Source organism: Cherax quadricarinatus, chromosome 43 (assembly GCF_038502225.1).
Source record: "Cherax quadricarinatus isolate ZL_2023a chromosome 43, ASM3850222v1, whole genome shotgun sequence".
Taxonomy (NCBI): domain Eukaryota; kingdom Metazoa; phylum Arthropoda; class Malacostraca; order Decapoda; family Parastacidae; genus Cherax; species Cherax quadricarinatus.
The window spans coordinates 9,992,986-10,018,562 of NC_091334.1; the positions used below are offsets into that span (position 1 = coordinate 9,992,986).

Genomic DNA, 25,577 nt, shown 5'->3' on the forward strand with positions numbered 1-25,577 from the left:
CAAAGAAACAGTCTGCAGTTTATGTAAAATCTGTTAACTCGGTTTAAAGAAAAACTTGGGTGAGCCAACCTTTCCGCTCTCACGAACCTCAAATTAAAAAAACTTTTTATTGTTTTCGTCCTTGAGAGGACTCTAAATCAACTCCATCAAAAGCACGACGCTATCAGTGCTACTCCTGTGATAAAAATAATGTCCAACACACGTGTCCTGGAAGCCATGGGACGGGATGTGTCACAGGCAGCACCTCCACGTTGCTAGGTCATCTTATGGGTATATAAGGGCAGGCGGAGCAGAGCCGTGGCATCAGTGGCCAGCTGTGAGCTTCACGTGAAGGCACAACATGAGACTGTTGCTACCACTCTCTCTCCTCGCCATCATCCTCTCTCTCGCAGGTGAGGCACTGGTTTAACACCCGCCTCTACACCGTACCTTGCCCCCCTTAGTTATGATATTTTAGCTATGCATAAGACACCTTTCTCTGGTGTCTTATGTTTAAGTTTCTGGGCTTAGCTACTATGTGTAATAATGGTGCCCCGTGGTCTGGTGGCAAAAGCTCTCGCTTCACACGGTGACGGTCCGGGTTCGATTCCCGGCGAAGGAGTGGAAACATTGGACGTGTTTCCGTACACCGGTTGTCTATGCTCATTCATCAGTAAAATAGGTACCTGGGAGCTAGTCGACTGATGTGGGTCGCATCCTGGGACAAAATTGACCTAATTTGCCCGAAATGCTCAGCATAACAAGCGGCTTTCTATATAGTAGTATGTCATTGATGTCAGCTAGTACTGTATACCTTGTACATGTACTTGTAAACATGTACTTGTAAATATGTACTTGTAGAAATAAAGATTGTATTATATATTATTATATTATAACTAGGGTGTTGTGGTTTCCCACAGAGGGGGTAATGGTGTGCTACTACGGCTCCTGGGCCGTCTACAGGCCCGACAACGGCAAGTTTGACGTGGAGAACATCGACCCGTTCATCTGCACCCATCTCATCTTCGGCTTCGCTGGACTCGGCTGGGACAACCAAATCAGGGTGAGAGACAGACGTAAAAGATGTATTTACAGTTACTAGCTTGGAGTGCTTGCATGGGCAATTTACAAAGGTATTTACAACAAGAAATTACTTTGTACATGACTATCATTTATACATCAGACCTTGATATAAAGTACAAAACATTTGCTGGTCATTGAAAATAAAAATTGGTGGAAGCTCGATCCTCCGTCCAGTAAGACAAAATGTTTACTTACCCGACACTGTGAAAACTCGTTTCTTTTTCCTTATTTATGAGATTTTTCTTAAAAATGTTAAGACCAGATACTTTTAAAATTTTATAATACGTGCAGAAAAAGTATACAAAGTGTTCTCCAGTGTTATGTTCTTCAGTGTTATGTTCTTCTGGAAATTCTGTTCAAGGAACCGAGACCTCGTGTGTTAAGAACAATTTGTGTTGTGTAGGTGCTGGACCCGTACAACGAACTGTGTGAGAACTACGGCAAGTGCGCCTACGACAGGTTCACTGCGCTCAAGCAGAAGAACACAGAACTGGTCACCATCCTGGCCGTGGGAGGCTGGAACGAGGGATCCACCAAGTATTCTGATGTTAGTTTCTTCTAATTCCATCTTATATTAGTGATACTAAGAATCTCATACTGTTGTGTGCTAAAAATATCATTACCTAATTTATTCCATCTTAACGCTACATAACTTGCAAGCGGCAAGTAAATACCGATGATTGTCATATACTCGACAGTTAACACATCAGAGTGTACTATCATTAATTCTTCACCCAGATGGCTGCGGACGAAGGTACTAGGAAGACCTTCGTTGACTCTTCCGTTGAGATGCTGAAGACTCACAACTTCGATGGTCTGGACATGGACTGGGAGTACCCGACCCAGCGTGGAGGAAAACCAGAGGACAAGGTGGGTTACTGAGTCCTTTCTTATAATAACACTAAATGTAATAATTCGTTGACTATTTTGGTTTAACGAGTTAAAAAATATATTTTACACCATAAAGCTTTACTTAAGGGGAAATGGGGCCGAGAGAGGCCCATCACAGAACATTGTTAAGCCGTAAATGGATCAGGGCCTTTTTTAAGTAAAACTGTCTCCTTATAACAAATTTTTGGAAATTTTATTAACTACAATAATCTCGTCAACCAGGAAGTGCCCTTCATAACAAACATTGTTAAACAGTAAAAGATCTCATGGTATTTCTAACACAGAAATTTCTTCATGGCGAGGAGGTAATATTCACTTGCTAGGTGTCTCGTCCATAGGTGAACTTCATCAGCCTTCTGTCAGAGCTGAAGACGGCACTCCACGCCGAAGGAATGATCCTGACGGCTGCTGTGTCAGCAGGAAAGCTGACCATCGACCCAGCCTACGACATCCCCGCCATGGCTGAGAACATAGACATTGTCAACCTGATGGCGTACGACCTGCACGGTGCCTGGGAGACCTACACCCACCACCAGTCTGGTCTCTATCCTTACCCTGACGACACCGGAGATAACGTTTACCTCAACCAGGTGAGATAAATGAATCTTTCATATGTATATGAAACCAATGTTTGGTAGGCGTCTCACTTAGACTTATTCCTTACTGGCACCTCTGTATTTCCTAATATAAAGTTATTATATAATATTAGCTACTAGAGAAGGCCTTCAAATATTTATTAACACGTAAACACAATTTTAATAATAATTTTAAAGGTAACATGGATGAACAGATTCTTCTGTAAAAACTGCGAACTCTCATTCATCGGACAAACTGAGAAGACCTTAAGCATGAGACTTATGAAGCATGTTAATTTTTTCCTCACAACATAGTTCGTGAACATGCATCATTGACGTAATAGGCACACTTTAATTAAAAAATGAATCAGCTGTCATTGCAGCTGCCCTAACTTTCAACAGTTCACAGTAATAATGGAAACTTGACACTATCAAGACGTTCGCAGTGGAGCCTCTTGCTCCGAGTTCACCTGCGGGTCATATCAGTGAATACACACGCCCCTCCTTTAACCATATCGTTATTAGCTTTCTTTTGTAAAGTATACAAATATATTATATCAATCAATAAGTAGGTACTAATGTTTATCAGAGTTTTTATGAACACTCACAGAGAAAGGGCAGGCATACAGTCAAAATTTACAATACAAAATAGAGCCACAGTAAATTTAGGCACTGATTGTGATACAATACTTCGCATTTTCTGCACAGGACTTCGCTGTGAGGTACTGGATAGACGGAGGAATGCCAAGCACCAAGATCGCTCTGGGAGTGCCTCTGTACGGCCGCTGCTACAAGCTGGACTACAGCACTGACGAGACTGGTTACTACGCCCCTGCCAGCCAGCCAGGACCAGCTGGACCTTACACCAGGAGTCCAGGCTTCCTGGGCTACAACGAGGTAATAAAGAATTCTACACCTCGTAGAGAACAAGTGTCACCTGTGTAGTGAGACTAAGAGAATACAATCAGTTTTCTCTCAACAGAAATACAACACTGTCACGAGATTAGAAAAAGCGTCAAATTATTACCTTTCAACTTCAATTTTACAGATCTGTGAGTTCCAGAAGAATGAGGGTGACTGGGTAGTGGAGATAGCACCAGGTATGAACGAACCTTACACCTACAGCTACAACCACGAGAGGATCTGGTGCTCTTACGACGACCATGACTCTTGTGTCATCAAGGTGAGATATGCCTCCACTCCTCTAAAGTTCTCACCAGAAAAACTTTAACCTCTACCTAAGCAATTTTCACATGACACTCTATAGAGAAACATTGTCTGCTGTGTTTAAACAAATTGATTTTAGTAACTGAGGCAACACATCAATTAGAGAATACTGTATAAACACACTAATCTTTATTTTAGATCATGGTTCACTGAGGGATAAACTGTATTAAGTTTCACGATAATTTGCTCAGGATTGACTATTATCAACTCTTAATGAAGCTCAATCGTCAGCAAGATTAATTCTTATTCTGCATTACTTGTTTTTTTTTTTTTTGCGGATTTTTTTTAATTTAATTTAAGAGCAAATTCTGTCATAATTACCAATACTACATATAACCTGTACAGGCCAACTACGCTAAAGACATGAACCTGGCTGGTATGATGGTGTGGAGCGTTGAAACCGATGACTTCCTTGGCATCTGTGGTGGCCGTGACTTCGAGCTCATCAGGACCTTGGCTGAGACTTACAGCGGCGGGGACATCACTGTTCCACCTCCCCCATCAACCACCACCAGGGTGAGCTTCCTCTCTACTGCATAGTGAAGAGTCTCTCGCTCCAAGAAATGAGACCTACCCCCTCCTCTTCCTTGAATAATTTGTATCATGCTATATATTGCATAGAGTTAGCATAGATGTATAAAAAGTGGCATACTGTAATGACTTAATTACTTAGCTACAATCCCCGTAGTTATATCACACACACACACACACACACACACACACGGGGCCAGGAGCTCGGACTCGACCCCCGCAACCTCAACTAAGTGAGTACACTGTACTCAAGAATATATATATATATATATATATATATATATATATATATATATATATATATATATATATATATATATATATATACATATATATATATTTATTTATTTATTTATTTATTTATTTATTTACATGGTAAAGTGTCTCCGACACTTTACCATATAAATTTAGGAAAATATTTGTTATCCTTATATAAAATCTGTTTTCTTTTATAAAGACACGAATTTACAGAAAATGTAAAACTGTGAAGGTTAACTTCACTAAACACGTAAGGCGCCTCCGTAAAGCACAGTACATTTTATGTAGAGTTAATTTTGAAACGAATTTCTGTGTTACAGTGGCAAAAAAAGATTAATAATTGAAGATCCCTCGTGATATGATATGTAATGTGTTCGTGAGCAACATAGCGACTGATAATTCTTAATATTCACTTCTCTTTTACGTACAAATACAAATGTAAGTATATAAGTTTACTTACTTATTGTACATTCTGCAGGACCCTGATGCGCCAACCACCACCGCCGGCAGCACCGTCAGCACCACCACACCCACCACCACTACCGCCCGCACACCGCCTCCTCCTGACGGTGTGTGTCAGAAGCCAGGACTCAACGCTGACCCGGAGAACTGTCATCACTACTACCTCTGTGCCCCGGTGAGCCACTCATTGTTGATCCCAGTCAAGATTAATCTTATTTAGGTGCAATAACATAGTTTTTTGGATGAGTTACAGTGTTCTTACATAATAATATATGTGTAAATAACTTAGGATAGCCCAAAAACAGTCAAATAGTTATTTATTTCCATTAGACTCAGGCACTGTCTCTGACTTCACAACAAAACCTTTCTTTTTAAGATAAGACAGAATAAACTATATGTATGATTGATCGACACCATGCCCAGCCCTTCTAGGGTAGGGTAGGTGCCCGAGCCGGAGCTTGCGGCTCACAAGACTGTCATTCCCATTATCCCCCTTGGGGTGGGGATGGCAGACCAGAGGCCTAGCTTGTGGCTAGGCTTGGGGACAGTTGGTCCCAAAGATGACGGGGAACTTGTGCCTCCTCCCATGGGAGACTTGGGTCTCAGACACTTCCTAGACAGGGAGAAAAGGCCGGGCCACCACTTGGAAAAGGCCCGGGCCGGGAGAATACCGGCGAATCTTTAATAAGATAAGATAAGATAAGATAAGATTTCGTTCGGATTTTTAACCCCGGAGGGTTAGCCACCCAGGATAACCCAAGAAAGTCAGTGCGTCATCGAGGACTGTCTAACTTATTTCCATTGGGGTCCTTAATCTTGTCCCCCAGGATGCGACCCACACCAGTCGACTAACACCCAGGTACCTATTTGCTGCTAGGTGAACAGGACAACAGGTGTAAGGAAACGTGTCGGAATGTTTCCACCCGCCGGGAATCGAACCCGGGCCCTCCGTGTGTGAAGCGGGAGCTTTAGCCACACTATTATTTAGCCACACTATTATTAATGGGTGGGTTTGAAGTCTATCAACTACACGAGGATCATGAAGGTGGGATGTCACCTACAGTATTTATCACCGGTCAATAATGTTTTAGTACTTACAATAGGGATTAAAGTCAACTCTCTCAGTATTTACATACACTGAGAGACGTACATTTAGCCCACAGGGTAGAAAGCAAATCAGAACGACATTTCGGCCACTCTTAGACCATTATCAAGTTCGAAATGCCATCCGATTTTTATTTATAATTGTAGGTAATTAAAAACTTGTTGTTAGTGTGGGTTTTTCACTCCATTAATGACGATAATGAAAAATTAAATTTCAGATAGCATTAAAACGGAGAAAAAGACAATATTTTTTAATTTTTTTCTATTTTTTTTTTTTTTGTGGCAGAATACCAGCGGTGGGTATGATGCCACGGAGGAGGTGTGCCCCCCTGGCACCCTCTACAATCCTGATGCCTTCATCTGCGACTGGGAGAACTCCGTCTGCGCCATCGGGGACATCTGCCCAGACGATTGCGCTTAATTTCCTCAAGTTCAGAACCCCGTCTTGTGTGATGTCTGTTTCGCAGCCGAGTTCTCTCTGTGGCACAGAGCCATGGCTGTAGCACAGAGCCATGGTTCTTGTCTTGAAAGTCGCCTTGTGGTCATGCCTGTGGTAATTCGCTGTGGGGAGAGAATGCTCGCGTCTGACGCACCATCTGTTCTCCATATATTTTTTTTTAGATTGCTGGAAGGCCCTTAGGGGCTCGTTCCTGCCCTTCCCTCAGTCAAGGAACGCCCTGAGACAGTCAGGGAAGGAGTGGAAGTTCACTACCTCCGTCCACCTCCTGATGGATAGGACATCTTGACTCCTCCAATATCTAGAACTGATGGAGTGTTCTCTATCCACCTCCATTAGTGGAGTACCATCTCTATTTCCATCGGAAGTGATGGAGGTATAATGCAGAGCAGTTCACCCACACAACAACAACAATGCAGCGCTCAAGAAAATGATTCTTTACAGTAATGACGTCTTGTGTTTATTCCCTGTGTTAACTTTATCAAGTTACAAGTCTATCTGCCTTTTGTTATAGAGTATTGACGTGTACATTTATATTTTATTATATTTAAATAAATTACATTGTTTCTGACAGCTTTTTTATATCCTGGTTCATCCTGGCATTTATCCTGCCTCATCCTGGCACTTACCCTGGTTCATACTGGAACTTATCCTAGTTCATTCTGGCACTTATCCCACGTTTGCTAAAGTCTCACCAGATAACCGAACAATTTAGCAAGTGGCGAGAGAAGACGAACTGGCGAATCAAAGAGACTTAAACACAGCCCTTTATAGCGAGGTTTCGCCCGTTGTGGGCCAGACATTCTTAACGGAAAATTTACTTCATGTAAGCTTGATTTAGCGAATAGTTTGCTAATTACTAACAGATATCGGTAAGGAAAGAGAGAGAGAGAGAGAAACAGAGAGAGAGAGAGAGAGAGAGAGAGAGAGAGAGAGAGAGAGAGAGAGAGAGAGAGAAACAGAGAAACGTGTGGACAACGTTAGGAGGGTGAAACGTGTAGACTGTTTGTGAATGTAGAGGATATACACACTGAGAAGTGTGTATCAGTCTACATTTAACTGGTAAACTAAGTGGTGTACATACACTGAGTGATGTACATACACTGAGTGGTGTACATATACTGAGTGGTGTACATATACTGAGTGGTGTACATACACTGAGTGATGTACATACACTGAGTGGTGTACATACATTGAGTGGTGTACATATACTGAGTGGTGTACATACACTGAGTGATGTACATACACTGAGTGGTGTACATACACTGAGTGGTGTACATATACTGAGTGGTGTACATACACTGAGTGATGTACATACACTGAGTGGTGTACATACACTAAGTGGTGTACATACACTGAGTGGTGTACATACACTGAGTGGTGTACATACATTGAGTGATGTACATACACTGAGTGGTGTACATACACTGAGTGGTGTACATACACTGAGTGGTGTACATACACTGAGTGGTGTACATACACTGAGTGGTGTACATACACTGAGTGGTGTACATGTACTGAGTAGTGTACATACACTGAGTGGTGTACATACCCTGAGTGGTGTACATGTACTGAGTAGTGTACATACACTGAGTGGTGTACATACACTGAGTGGTGTACATACACTGAGTGGTGTACATGTACTGAGTAGTGTACATACACTGAGTGGTGTACATGTACTGAGTAGTGTACATACACTGAGTGGTGTACATGTACTGAGTAGTGTACATACACTGAGTGGTGTACATATACTGAATGGTGTAAATACACTGAGTGGTGTACATACACTGAGTGGTGTACATACACTGAGTGGTGTACATATACTGAGTGGTGTACATATACTGAGTGGTGAAATACACTGAGTGGTGTACATACACTGAGTGGTGTACATACACTGAGTGGTGTACATACACTGAGTGGTGTACATATACTGAGTGGTGTACATACACTGAGTGGTGTACATACACTGAGTGGTGTACATACACTGAGTGGTGTACATATACTGAGTGGTGTAAATACACTGAGTGGTGTACATACACTGAGTGGTGTACATACACTGAGTGGTGTACATATACTGAGTGGTGTACATGTACTGAGTAGTGTACATACACTGAGTGGTGTACATACACTGAGTGGTGTACATATACTGAGTGGTGTACATATACTGAGTGGTGTAAATACATTGAGTGGTGTACATACACTGAGTGGTGTACATATACTGAGTAGTGTACATATACTGAGTGGTACATACACTAAGTGGTGTACATATAATGAGTAGTATACATACACTGAGTGGTGTACATACACTGAGTGGTGTACATATACTGAGTAGTGTACATACACTGAGTGGTGTACATATAATGAGTAGTGTACATACACTGAGTGGTGTACATACACTGAGTGGTGTACATATACTGAGTAGTGTACATACACTGAGTGGTGTACATACACTGAGTGGTGTACATATACTGAGTAGTGTACATACACTGAGTGGTGTACATGTACTGAGTAGTGTACATACACTGAGTGGTGTACATATAATGAGTAGTGTACATACACTGAGTGGTGTACATACACTGAGTGGTGTACATACACTGAGTGGTGTACATACACTGAGTGGTGTACATACACTGAGTGGTGTACATGTACTGAGTAGTGTACATACACTGAGTGGTGTACATACACTGAGTGGTGTACATGTACTGAGTAGTGTACATACACTGAGTGGTGTACATACCCTGAGTGGTGTACATGTACTGAGTAGTGTACATACACTGAGTGGTGTACATACACTGAGTGGTGTACATACACTGAGTGGTGTACATGTACTGAGTAGTGTACATACACTGAGTGGTGTACATGTACTGAGTAGTGTACATACACTGAGTGGTGTACATGTACTGAGTAGTGTACATACACTGAGTGGTGTACATACACTGAGTGGTGTACATGTACTGAGTAGTGTACATACACTGAGTGGTGTACATATACTGAGTAGTGTACATACACTGAGTAGTGTACATACACTGAGTGGTGTACATACACTGAGTGGTGTACATATACTGAGTGATGTACATATACTGAGTAGTATACATACACTGAGTGGTGTACATACACTGAGTGGTGTACATACACTGAGTGGTGTACATGTACTGAGTAGTATACATACACTGAGTGGTGTACATACACTGAGTGGTGTACATGTACTGAGTAGTGTACATACACTGAGTGGTGTACATATACTGAGTAGTGTACATACACTGAGTAGTGTACATACACTGAGTGGTGTACATACACTGAGTGGTGTACATGTACTGAGTAGTGTACATACACTGAGTGGTGTACATGTACTGAGTAGTGTACATACACTGAGTGGTGTACATATACTGAGTAGTGTACATACAATGAGTAGTGTACATACACTGAGTGGTGTACATACACTGAGTGGTGTACATGTACTGAGTAGTGTACATACACTGAGTGGTGTACATATACTGAGTAGTGTACATACACTGAGTAGTGTACATACACTGAGTGGTGTACATACACTGAGTGGTGTACATATACTGAGTGATGTACATATACTGAGTAGTATACATACACTGAGTGGTGTACATATACTGAGTAGTGTACATATACTGAGTGGTGTACATGCACTGAGTGGTGTACATACACTGAGTGGTGTACATACACTGAGTGGTGTACATACACTGAGTGGTGTACATATACTGAGTAGTGTACATACACTGAGTGGTGTACATATACTGAGTAGTGTACATATACTGAGTAGTGTACATACACTGAGTGGTGTACATATACTGAGTAGTGTACATACACTGAGTGGTGTACATATACTGAGTAGTGTACATATACTGAGTAGTGTACATACACTGAGTGGTGTACATACACTGAGTGGTGTACATATACTGAGTAGTGTACATAAACTGAGTGGTGTACATACACTGAGTGGTGTACATACACTGAGTGGTGTACATATACTGAGTAGTGTACATACAATGAGTGGTGTACATACACTGAGTGGTGTACATACACTGAGTGGTGTACATACACTGAGTGGTGTACATACACTGAGTGGTGTACATATACTGAGTAGTGTACATACACTGAGTGGTGTACATACACTGAGTGGTGTACATATACTGAGTGGTGTACATATACTGAGTAGTGTACATATACTGAGTAGTGTACATACACTGAGTGGTGTACATGCACTGAGTGGTGTACATACACTGAGTGGTGTACATACACTGAGTGGTGTACATACACTGAGTGGTGTACACACACTGAGTGGCGTACACAAACTGTGAGGTGCACAAGCTGAGAGGTGTACATACACCGAGAGGTGTACACACTGAGAGGTGTACATACACTGAGAGGTGTACATACACTGAGAGGTGTACATACACTGAGAGGTGTACATATACTGAGTAGTGTACATACACTGCGAGGCGTACACATTGAGAGGTGTACATACACTGAGAGGTGTACACACTGAGACGTGTACATATACTGATTACTGAACATACAGTGAGAGGTGTACATACACTGAGAGGTGTACATACACTGAGAGGTGTACACAGTGAGAGGTGTACATACACTGAGAGGTGTACACACACTGAGAGGTGTACATATACTGAGAGGTGTACATACACTGAGAGGTGTACACACTGAGAGGTGTACATACACTGAGAGGTGTACACACACTGAGAGGTGTACATATACTGAGAGGTGTACATACACTGAGAGGTGTACACACTGAGAGGTGTACATACACTGAGAGGTGTACACACACTGAGAGGTGTACATATACTGAGAGGTGTACATACACTGAGAGGTGTACACACTGAGAGGTGTACATACACTGAGAGGTGTACACACTGAGAGGTGTACATACACTGAGAGGTGTACACACTGAGAGGTGTGCATACACTGAGAGGTGTACATATACTGAGTAGTGTACATGCACTGAGAGATGTACATACAATGAGAGGTGTACATACTCTGAGAGGTGTACGCACTGAGTGGCGTACATATACTGAGTAGTGTACATATACTGCGTGTTGTACACACTGAGAGGTGTACATATACTGAGTAGTGTACATTCTCTGAGTGGTGTACACACACTGAGAGGTGTACATATACTGAGTAGTGTACATACACTGAGAGGTGTACATACAATGAGAGGTGTACATACAATGAGAGGTGTACATACACTGAGAGGTGTACACACTGAGTGGCGTACATATACTGAGTTGTGTACATACACTGAGTGGTGTACACACACTGAGAGGTGTACATATACTGAGAGGTAGGACAGCAGCCGAGGCACAACAGGTGACGTAGAACAGCAGCTGACGTAAGACAGCAGCCGAGGTAGGACAGCAGCTGACGCAAGACAGCAGCTGAGGTAGGACAGCAGCTGAGGTAGGACAGCAGCTGAGGCAGGACAGCAGCTGAGGTAGGACAGCAGCTGAGGCAGTACAGCAGCTGAGACAGGACAGCAGCTGAGGTAGGACAGCAGCTGAGGCAGGACAGCACCCGAGGCAGGACAGCAGCTGAGGCAGGACAGCAGCTGAGGCAGAACAGCAGCTGAGGTAAGACAGCAGCTGAGGTAGGACAGCAGCTGAGGCAGGACAGCAGCTGAGGCAGGACAGCAGCTGAGGCAGAACAGCAGCTGAGGTAAGACAGCAGCTGAGGTAGGACAGCAGCTGAGGCAGGACAGCAGCTGAGGCAGGACAGCAGCTGAGGCAGGACAGCAGCTGAGGCAGGATAGCAGCTGAGGCAGGACAGCACCTGAGGCAGAACAGCAGCTGAGGCTGGACAGCAGTTGAGGCAGGACAGCAGCTGAGACAGGACAGCACCTGAGGCAAGACAGCAGCTGAGGAAGGACAGCAACTGAGGCAGGATAGCAGCTGAGGCAGGATAGCAGCTGAGGCAGGACAGCACCTGAGGCAGAACAGCAGCTGAGGCTGGACAGCAGCTGAGGCAGGACAGCAGCTGAGGCAGGACAGCAGCTGAGGCAGGACAGCAGCTGAGGCAGGACAGCACCTGAGGCAGAACAGCAGCTGAGGCTGGACAGCAGCTGAGGCAGGACAGCAGCTGAGGCAGGACAGCAGCTGAGGCAGGACAGCAGCTGAGGCAGGACAGCAGCTGAGGCAGGACAGCACCTGAGGCAGGACAGCACCTGAGGCAGGACAGCACTTGAGGCAGAACAGCAGCTGAGGCAGCAAAGCAGCTGAGGCAGCGCAGCAGCTGAGGCAGAACAGCACCTGAGGCAGGACAGCAGCTGAGGCAGGACAGCAGCTGAGGCAGGACAGCACCTGAGGCAGAACAGCAGCTGAGGCAGGACAGCAGCTGATTCAGGACAGCAGCTGAGGCAGGACAGCAGCTGAGACAGGACAGCAGCTGAGGCAGGACAGCACCTGAGGCAGGACAGCAGCTGAGGCAGGACAGCAGCTGATTCAGGACAGCAGCTGAGGCAGGACAGCAGCTGAGACAGGACAGCAGCTGAGGCAGGACAGCACCTGAGGCAGGACAGCACCTGAGACAGGACAGCAGCTGAGGCAGGACAGCACCTGAGGCAGGACAGCACCTGAGGCAGGACAGCACCTGAGGCAGGACAGCAGTTGAGGCAGGACAGCAGCTGAGGCAGCACAGTAGCTGAGGCAGGACAGCAGCTGAGGCAGGACAGCAGCTGAGGCAGGACAGCACCTGAGGCAGGACAGCACCTGAGGCAGGACAGCACCTGAGGCAGGGCAGCAGCTGAGGCAGGACAGCAGCTGAGGCATGACAGCACCTGAGGTAGGACAGTAGCTGAGACAGGACAGCACCTGAGGTAGGACAGTAGCTGAGGCAGGACAGCAGCTGAGGCAGGACAGCAGCTGAGGCAGGACAGCAGCTGAGGCAGGACAGCAGCTGAGGCAGGACAGCACCTGAGGCAGGACAGCAGCTGAGGCAGGACAGCACCTGAGGTAGGACAGCACCTGAGGCAGGACAGCACCTGAGGTAGGACAGCACCTGAGGCAGGACAGCACCTGAGGCAGGACATCACCTGAGGCAGGACAGCACCTGAGGCAGGACAGCACCTGAGGTAGGACAGCAGCTGAGGCAGGACAGCAGCTGAGGCAGGACAGCACCTGAGGTAGGACAGTAGCTGAGGCAGGACAGCAGGTCTTAGCCTCTAAAACAGATTTCTGTGAGGTAAACAAAATCCCGTTCTGAAAGATAAGTCTCTACGTAAACATCGACGTCATTACAATCTTAACAACCCTCATTCAGTCATTATCCCGTAAAAGTCTAACAACACTAACTAATTGAACAATGAACCACAACGAGTCGACATTTTAACACTTGGCGATGCGTCACACGTATGACGTATGAGGTGAGGCGTGACTGATATTGTTGCTGCGTCTCCTGATGCAAGAACTTCAAATCATGTGCTGTTGACGTGGGCGAGATGTAACCAGCTCCTCCGCGGTGCTTGGGAGGCGACTACTGGAAGGAGCGAAACGTTGTGCTGGTGGCTATTATCTTATGTTACCTTAGGAATTTTGTTTAAGAGGACAGTGGCTAAGGTGTTGCTTCCCTGACATCTATCCATGAGTTGTGTGTTACGGGGGAGGTATCAGCTTCCACACACGCACACACACACACACATCCGTCATTCCTACCCACTATCCACTTACCACATCCGCCAGTACAGTGCTTGGACCACTGCAGTGACAACTCTTCATTAAACCTATAGAAATACATACACAAGGGACAGTGATACACGAGAAAGATGCAGTGATTACTTACACACGGGAGAGAGACAGTGATACATAACACGGGAGACACTGGCGAGACAGGAAGGATGAGCAAGGTTAGTAGGAGAAGTGAATTGTGGTGACAATGGATGGGATTGTAATTGTGGTTGTGATAGTGGTTGTAATTGTAATTGTAGTGTTGTAAATGTGGTTGTGTTTGTGGCTGTGGTGATAGTGGTTGTGATTGTAATTGTGGTGTTGTAATTGTGATTGTGGTGATTGTGATGGTTGAATTTGAAGTTGTGATTGTGGGTGTGGTGATTCTGGTGTTTGTAATTGTGGTTGTCATTGTAACTGTGGTTGTGATTGTGATTGTGGTTGTGATTGTAATTGTGGTTGTGATTGTAATTGTGGTTGTGATTGTAATTGAGATTGTGACTGTTGTTGTGGTCGTGATTGTGGTTGTGACTGTAACTGTGCTTGTGATTGTGGTTGTGGTGATTGTCGTAGAGCGATGTATGGAAGAAATGTTAGTGACTGAATACAGTGAAGATAATAATACAGTGATACATAATAATAGTGATACATAATAATAGTGATACATAATAATACAGTGATACATAATAATAGTGATACATAATAATAGTGATACATAATAATACAGTGTTACATAATAATAGTGATTCATAATAATAGTGATACATAATAATACAGTGATACATAGTAATAGTGATACATAATAATACAGTGATTCATAATAATAGTGATACATAATAATACAGTGATACATAATAATACAGTGATACATAATAATACAGTGATACATAATAATACAGTGATACATAATAATACAGTTATACATAATAATACAGTGATACATAATAATACAGTGATACATAATAATACAGTGATACATAATAATAGTGATACATAATAATAGTGATACATAATAATAGTGATACATAATAATACAGTGATACATAATAATACAGTGATACATAATAATACAGTGATACATAATAATACAGTGATACATAATAATACAGTGATACATAATAATACAGTGATACATAATAATACAGTGATACATAATAATAGTGATACATAATAATAGTGATACATAATAATAGTGATACATAATAATAGTGATACATAATAATACAGTGATACATAATAATACAGTGATACATAATAATAGTGACATAATAATAGTGATACATAATAATAGTGATACATAATAATACAGTGATACATAATAATACAGTGATACATAATAATAGTGATACATAATAATACAGTGATACATAATAATACAGTGATACATAATAATACAGTGATACATAATAATACAGTGATACATAATAATACAGTGATACATAATAATAGTGACATAATAATAGTGATACATAATAATAGTGATACATAATAATACAGTGATACATAATAATACAGTGATACATAATAATACAGTGATACATAATAATACAGTGATTCATAATAAGAGTGATACATAATAATACAGTGATACATAATAATACAGTGATACATAATAATAGTGATACATAATAATACAGTGATACATAATAATATAGTGATACATAATAATAGTGACATAATAATACAGTGAACATAATAATACAGTGATACATAATAATAGTGATACATAATAATAGTGACATAATAATACAGTGAACATAATAATACAGTGATACATAATAATACAGTGATACATAATAATAGTGATACATAATAATAGTGACATAATAATACAGTGAACATAATAATACAGTGATACATAATAATACAGTGATACATAATAATACAGTGATACATAATAATACAGTGATACATAATAATACAGTGATACATAATAATACAGTGATACATAATAATAGTGATACATAATAATACAGTGATACATAATAATACAGTGATACATAATAATACAGTGATACATAATAATACAGTGATACATAATAATACAGTGATACAAAATAATACAGTGATACATAATAATACAGTGATACATAATAATAGTGATACATAATAATACAGTGATACATAATAATAGTGATACATAATAATACAGTGATAAATAATAATAGTGATACATAATAATAGTGATACATAATAATACAGTGATACATAATAATAGTGATACATAATAATAGTGATACATAATAATACAGTGATACATAATAATACAGTGATACATAATAATACAGTGATACATAATAATACAGTGATACATAATAATACAGTGATACATAATAATATAGTGATACATAATAATACAGTGATACATAATAATACAGTGATACATAATAATAGTGATACATAATAATAGTGATACATAATAATACAGTGATACATAATAATACAGTGATACATAATAATACAGTGATACATAATAATACAGTGATACATAATAATACAGTGATACATAATAATACAGTGATACATAATAATACAGTGATACATAATAATATAGTGATACATAATAATACAGTGATACATAATAATACAGTGATACATAATAATAATAGTGATACATAATAATACAGTGATACATAATAATACAGTGATACATAATAATACAGTGATACATAATAATACAGTGATTCATAATACAGTGATACAGTGATACATAATAATACAGTGATACATAATAATACAGTGATACATAATAATACAGTGAGTGATACATAATAATAGTGATACATAATAATAGTGACATAATAATACAGTGATACATAATAATATAGTGATACATAATAATAGTGATACATAATAATACAGTGATACATAATAATACAGTGACATAATAATACAGTGATACATAATAATACAGTGATACATAATAATACAGTGATACATAATAATACAGTGATACATAATAATACAGTGATACATAATAATACATAATAATAGTGATACATAATAATAGTGATACATAATAATATAGTGATACATAATAATACAGTGATACATAATAATACAGTGATACATAATAATACAGTGATACATAATAATAGTGATACATAATAATAGTGATACATACATAATAATAGTGATACATAATAATAGTACATAATAATACAGTGATACATAATAATAGTGATACATAATAATACAGTGATACATAATAATAGTGATACATAATAATAATACAGTGATACATAATAATACAGTGATACATAATAATAATACAGTGATACATAATAATACAGTGATACATAATAATACAGTGATACATAATAATACAGTGATACATAATAATACAGTGAGTGAACATAATAATACAGTGATACATAATAATACAGTGATACATAATAATACAGTGATACATAATAATACAGTGATACATAATAATACAGTGATACATAATAATACAGTGATACATAATAATACAGTGATACATAATAATACAGTGATACATAATAATACAGTGATACATAATAATACAGTGATACATAATAATACAGTGATACATAATAATAGTGATACATAATAATACAGTGATACATAATAATACAGTGATACATAATAATACAGTGATACATAATAATACAGTGATACATAATAATACAGTGATACATAATAATACAGTGATACATAATAATACAGTGATACATAATAATAGTGATACATAATAATACAGTGATACATAATAATAATACAGTGATACATAATAATACAGTGATACATAATAATACAGTGATACATAATAAATACAGTGATACATAATAATACAGTGATACATAATACAGTGATAGAGTGATACATAATAATACAGTGATACATAATAATACAGTGATACATAATAGTGATAGTGATACATAATAATACAGTGATACATACATAATATAGTGATACATAATAATAGTGATACATAATAATACAGTGATACATAATAATAGTGATACATAATAATAGTGATACATAATAATAGTGATACATAATAATACAGTGATACATAATAATAGTGATACATAATAATACAGTGATACATAATAATAATGATACATAATAATAGTGATACATAATAATACAGTGATACATAATAATAGTGATACATAATAATAGTGATACATAATAATACAGTGATACATAATAATACAGTGAACATAATAATACAGTGATACATAATAATACAGTGATACATAATAATACAGTGATACATAATAATTCAGTGATACATAATAATACAGTGATACATAATAATATAGTGATACATAATAATACAGTGATACATAATAATACAGTGATACATAATAATACATAATAATAGTGATACATAATAATACAGTGATACATAATAATAGTGATACATAATAATAGTGATACATAATAATACAGTGATACATAATAATAGTGATACATAATAATACAGTGATACATAATAATACAGTGATACATAATAATAGTGATACATAATAATACAGTGATACATAATAATAGTGATACATAATAATAGTGATACATAATAATACAAGTGATACATAATAATACAGTGATACATAATAATACAGTACATAATAATACAGTGAGTACATAATAATACAGTGAGTGGACATAATAATACAGTGATACATAATAATACAGTGAACATAATAATACAGTACATAATAATACAGTGATACATAATAATACAGTGATACATAATAATACAGTGATACATAATAATATAGTGATACATAATAATACAGTGATACATAATAATACAGTGATACATAATAATACAGTGATACAGTGATACATAATAATACAGTGATACAAAATAATAGTGATACATAATAATACAGTGATACATAATAATACAGTGATACATAATAATACAGTGATACATAATAATACAGTGATACATAATAATACAGTGATACATAATAATAGTGATACATAATAATACAGTGATACATAATAATACAGTGATACATAATAATACAGTGATACATAATAATACAGTGATACATAATAATACAGTGATACATAATAATACAGTGATACATAATAATACAGTGATACATAATAATACAGTGATACATAATAATAGTGATACATAATAATAGTGATACATAATAATAGTGATACATAATAATAGTGATACATAATAATACAGTGATACATAATAATACAGTGATACATAATAATATAGTGATACATAATAATAGTGATACATAATAATAGTGATACATAATAATACAGTGATACATAATAATACAGTGATACATAATAATAGTGATACATAATAATAGTGATACATAATAATACAGTGATACATAATAATACAGTGATACATAATAATACAGTGATACATAATAATACAGTGATACATAATAATACAGTGATACATAATAATAGTGACATAATAATAGTGATACATAATAATACAGTGATACATAATAATATAGTGATACAGTGATACATAATATAGTGATACATAATAATATACATAATAATACAGTGATACATAATAATACAGTGATACATAATACAGTGATACATAATAATACAGTGATACATAATAATACAGTGATACAGTGATACATAATAATACAGTGATACATAATAATAATGACAGTGATACATAATAATACAGTGATACATAATAATACAGTGATACATAATAATAGTGATTCATAATAATAGTGACATAATAATACAGTGAACATAATAATACAGTGATACATAATACAGTGATACATAATAATAGTGATACATAATAATACAGTGATACATAATAATAGAGATAAATAATAATACAGTGATACATAATAATACAGTGATACATAATAATACAGTGATACATAATAATACAGTGATACATAATAATACAGTGATACATAATAATACAGTGATACATAATAATACAGTGATACATAATAATACAGTGATACAGTGATACATAATAATACAGTGATACATAATAATACAGTGATACATAATAATACAGTGATACATAATAATACAGTGATACATAATAATACAGTGATACATAATAATACAGTGATACATAATAATACAGTGATACATAATACAATACAGTGATACATAATATGATACAGTGATACATAATAATACAGTGATATAATAATAGTGATACAGTGATACATAATAATACAGTGATACATAATAATATAGTGATACATAATAATAGTGATACATAATAATACAGTGATACATAATAATACAGTGATACATAATAATACAGTGATACATAATAATACAGTGATACATAATAATATAGTGATACATAATAATACAGTGATACATAATAATACAGTGATACATAATAATAGTGATACATAATAATACAGTGATACATAATAATACAGTGATACATAATAATACAGTGATACATAATAATACAGTGATACATAATAATACAGTGATACATAATAATATAGTGATACATAATAATACAGTGATACATAATAATACAGTGATACATAATAATACAGTGATACATAATAATAGTGATACATAATAATAGTGATACATAATAATACAGTGATACATAATAATACAGTGATACATAATAATAGTGATACATAATAATAGTGATACATAATAATACAGTGATATATAATAATAGTGATACATAATAATAGTGATACATAATAATAGTGATACATAATAATACAGTGATACATAATAATACAGTGATACATAATAATACAGTGATACATAATAATACAGTGATACATAATAATAGTGATACATAATAATATAGTGATACATAATAATAGTGATACAGTGATACATAATAATACAGTGATACATAATACAGTGATACATAATAATATAGTGATACATAATAGTGATACAGTGAGTACATAATAATACAGTGATACATAATAATACAGTGATACATAATAATACAGTGATACATAATAATTCAGTGATACATAATAATACAGTGATACATAATAATATAGTGATACATAATAATAATACATAATAATACAGTGATACATAATAATACAGTGATACATAATAATACATAATAATAGTGATACATAATAATAGTGATACATAATAATAGTGATACATAATAATACAGTGATACATAATAATAGTGATACATAATAATACAGTGATACATAATAATACAGTGATACATAATAATACAGTGATACATAATAATACAGTGATACATAATAATACAGTGATACATAATAATACATACATAATAATACAGTGATACATAATAATACAGTGATACATAATAATACAGTGATACATAATAATACAGTGATACATAATAATACAGTGATACATAATAATACAGTGATACATAATAATACAGTGATACATAATAATACAGTGATACATAATAATACAGTGATACATAATAATACAGTGATACATAATAATACAGTGATACATAATAATACAGTGATACATAATAATACAGTGATACATAATAATACAGTGATACATAATAATACAGTGATACATAATAATACAGTGATACATAATAATACAGTGATACATAATAATAGTGATACATAATAATACAATGATACATAATAATAGTGATACATAATAATACAGTGATACATAATAATACAGTGATACATAATAATAGTGATACATAATAATACAGTGATACATAATAATACAGTGATACATAATAATACAGTGATACATAATAATAGTGATACATAATAATACAGTGATACATAATAATACAGTGATACATAATAATACAGTGATACATAATAATACAGTGATACATAATAATACAGTGATACATAATAATACAGTGATACATAATAATACAGTGATACATAATAATACAGTGATACATAATAATACAGTGATACATAATAATACAGTGATACATAATAATAGTGATACATAATAATAGTGATACATAATAATACAGTGATACATAATAATACAGTGATACATAATAATACAGTGATACATAATAATACAGTGATACATAATAATAGTGATACATAATAATAGTGATACATAATAATACAGTGATACATAATAATACAGTGATACATAATAATATAGTGATACATAATAATAGTGATACATAATAATAGTGATACATAATAATACAGTGATACATAATAATACAGTGATAATAATAATACAGTGATACATAATAATAGTGATACAGTGATACATAATAATACAGTGATATATAATAAGAGTGATACATAATAATACAGTGATACATAATAATACAGTGATACATAATAATACAGTGATACATAATAATACAGTGATACATAATAATACAGTGATACATAATAATACAGTGATACATAATAATACAGTGATACATAATAATACAGTGATACATAATAATACAGTGATACATAATAATACAGTGATACATAATAATAATACAGTGATACATAATAATAGTGATAGTGATACATAATAATAGTGACATAATAATACAGTGAACATAATAATACAGTGATACATAATAATACAGTGATACATAATAATAGTGATACATAATAATAGTGACATAATAATACAGTGAACATAATAATACAGTGATACATAATAATACAGTGATACATAATAATACAGTGATACATAATAATACAGTGATACATAATAATACAGTGATACATAATAATAGTGATACATAATAATAGTGACATAATAATACAGTGAACATAATAATACAGTGATACATAATAATACAATGATACATAAAATAATACAATGATACATAAAATAATACAATGATACATAAAATAATACAATGATACATAAAATAATACAATGATACATAAAATAATACAATGATACATAAAATAATACAATGATACATAAAATAATACAATGATACATAAAATAATAGTGATACACAGAATAATACAATGATACATAATAATAGTGATACATAATAATAGTGATACATAATAATACAGTGATACATAATAATAGTGATACATAATAATAGTGATACATAATAATAGTGATACATAATAATACAGTGATACATAATAATACAGTGATACATAATAATAGTGATACATAATAAATAATGATACATAATAATACAGTGATACATAATAATACAGTGATACATAATAATACAGTGATACATAATAATACAGTGATACATAATAATACAGTGATACATAATAATACAGTGATACATAATAATACAGTGATACATAATAATACAGTGATACATAATAATATAGTGATACATAATAATACAGTGATACATAATAATACAGTGATACATAATAATACAGTGATACATAATAATAGTGATACATAATAATAGTGATACATAATAGTACAGTGATACATAATAATACAGTGATACATAATAATACAGTGATACATAATAATACAGTGATACATAATAATACAGTGATACATAATAATACAGTGATACATAATAATATAGTGATACATAATAATAGTGACATAATAATACAGTGAACATAATAATACAGTGATTCATAATAATACAGAGATACATAATAATACAGTGATACATAATAATACAGTGATACATAATAATACAGTGATACATAATAATATAGTGATACATAATAATAGTGATACATAATAATAGTGATACATAATAATAGTGATACATAATAATAGTGACATAATAATACAGTGATACATAATAATACAGTGATACATAATAATATAGTGATACATAATAATAGTGATACATAATAATAGTGATACATAATAATAGTGACATAATAATACAGTGATACATAATAATACAGTGATACATAATAATAGTGATACATAATAATACAGTGATACATAATAATACAGTGATACATAATAATACAGTGATACATAATAATAGTGATACATAATAATAGTGACATAATAATACAGTGATACATAATAATACAGTGATACATAATAATACAGTGATACATAATAATAGTGATACATAATAATAGTGACATAATAATACAGTGATACATAATAATACAGTGATACATAATAATACAGTGATACATAATAATAGTGATACATAATAATACAGTGATACATAATAATACAGTGATACATAATAATACAGTGATACATAATAATACAGTGATACATAATAATACAGTGATACATAATAATACAGTATTACATAATAATACAGTGATACATAATAATACAGTGATACATAATAATACAGTGAACATAATAATACAGTGATACATAATAATACAGTGATACATAATAATACAGTGATACATAATAATACAGTGATACATAATAATACAGTGATACATAATAATAGTGATACATAATAATACAGTGATACATAATAATACAGTGATACATAATAATACAGTGATACATAATAATACAGTGATACATAATAATACAGTGATACATAATAATACAGTGATACATAATAATACAGTGATACATAATAATATAGTGATACATAATAATAGTGACATAATAATACAGTGAACATAATAATACAGTGATACATAATAATACAGTGATACATAATAATACAGTGATACATAATAATATAGTGATACATAATAATAGTGACATAATAATACAGTGATACATAATAATACAGTGATACATAATAATACAGTGATACATAATAATACAGTGATACATAATAATACAGTGATACATAATAATACAGTGATACATAATAATACAGTGATACATAATAATACAGTGATACATAATAATAGTGATACATAATAATAGTGATACATAATAATACAGTGATACATAATAATACAGTGATACATAATAATATAGTGATACATAATAATAGTGATACATAATAATAGTGATACATAATAATACAGTGATACATAATAATACAGTGATACATAATAATAGTGATACATAATAATAGTGATACATAATAATAGTGATACATAATAATACAGTGATACATAATAATACAGTGATACATAATAATAGTGATACATAATAATAGTGATACATAATAATAGTGATACATAATAATACAGTGATACATAATAATAGTGATACATAATAATACAGTGATACATAATAATAATGATACATAATAATAGTGATACATAATAATAGTGATACATAATAATACAGTGATATATAATAATAGTGATACATAATAATAGTGATACATAATAATACAGTGATACATAATAATACAGTGAACATAATAATACAGTGATACATAATAATACAGTGATACATAATAATACAGTGATACATAATAATTCAGTGATACATAATAATACAGTGATACATAATAATATA

At 34.8% G+C, this 25,577-nt stretch overlaps 2 protein-coding genes across 2 annotated transcripts in view; both read left to right on the forward strand.

Annotated features, from left to right (window-relative positions):
• The first annotated feature begins 240 nt into the window (after window positions 1–240).
• On the forward strand, window positions 241–7,135 carry LOC128694246 (chitinase-3-like protein 1). The gene is made up of 10 exons (XM_053784271.2): window positions 241–392; window positions 900–1,042; window positions 1,466–1,609; window positions 1,801–1,932; window positions 2,292–2,543; window positions 3,237–3,425; window positions 3,577–3,711; window positions 4,101–4,271; window positions 5,023–5,181; window positions 6,397–7,135. Exons 1-10 carry the CDS (start codon window positions 341–343, stop codon window positions 6,529–6,531), a joined length of 1,512 nt encoding a protein of 503 aa, XP_053640246.2. The 5' UTR covers window positions 241–340; the 3' UTR covers window positions 6,532–7,135.
• Window positions 7,136–14,284: 7,149 nt separating this feature from the next.
• The window catches only part of LOC128694247 (tsukushi), a 143,260-nt gene continuing 131,967 nt past the window's right edge, over window positions 14,285–25,577 (forward strand). The window contains exon 1 of the mRNA XM_070093567.1: window positions 14,285–14,449. Coding sequence (XP_069949668.1) covers window positions 14,441–14,449 — 9 coding nt within the window. The 5' untranslated portion in view covers window positions 14,285–14,440. The remainder of the gene's footprint in view (window positions 14,450–25,577) is intronic.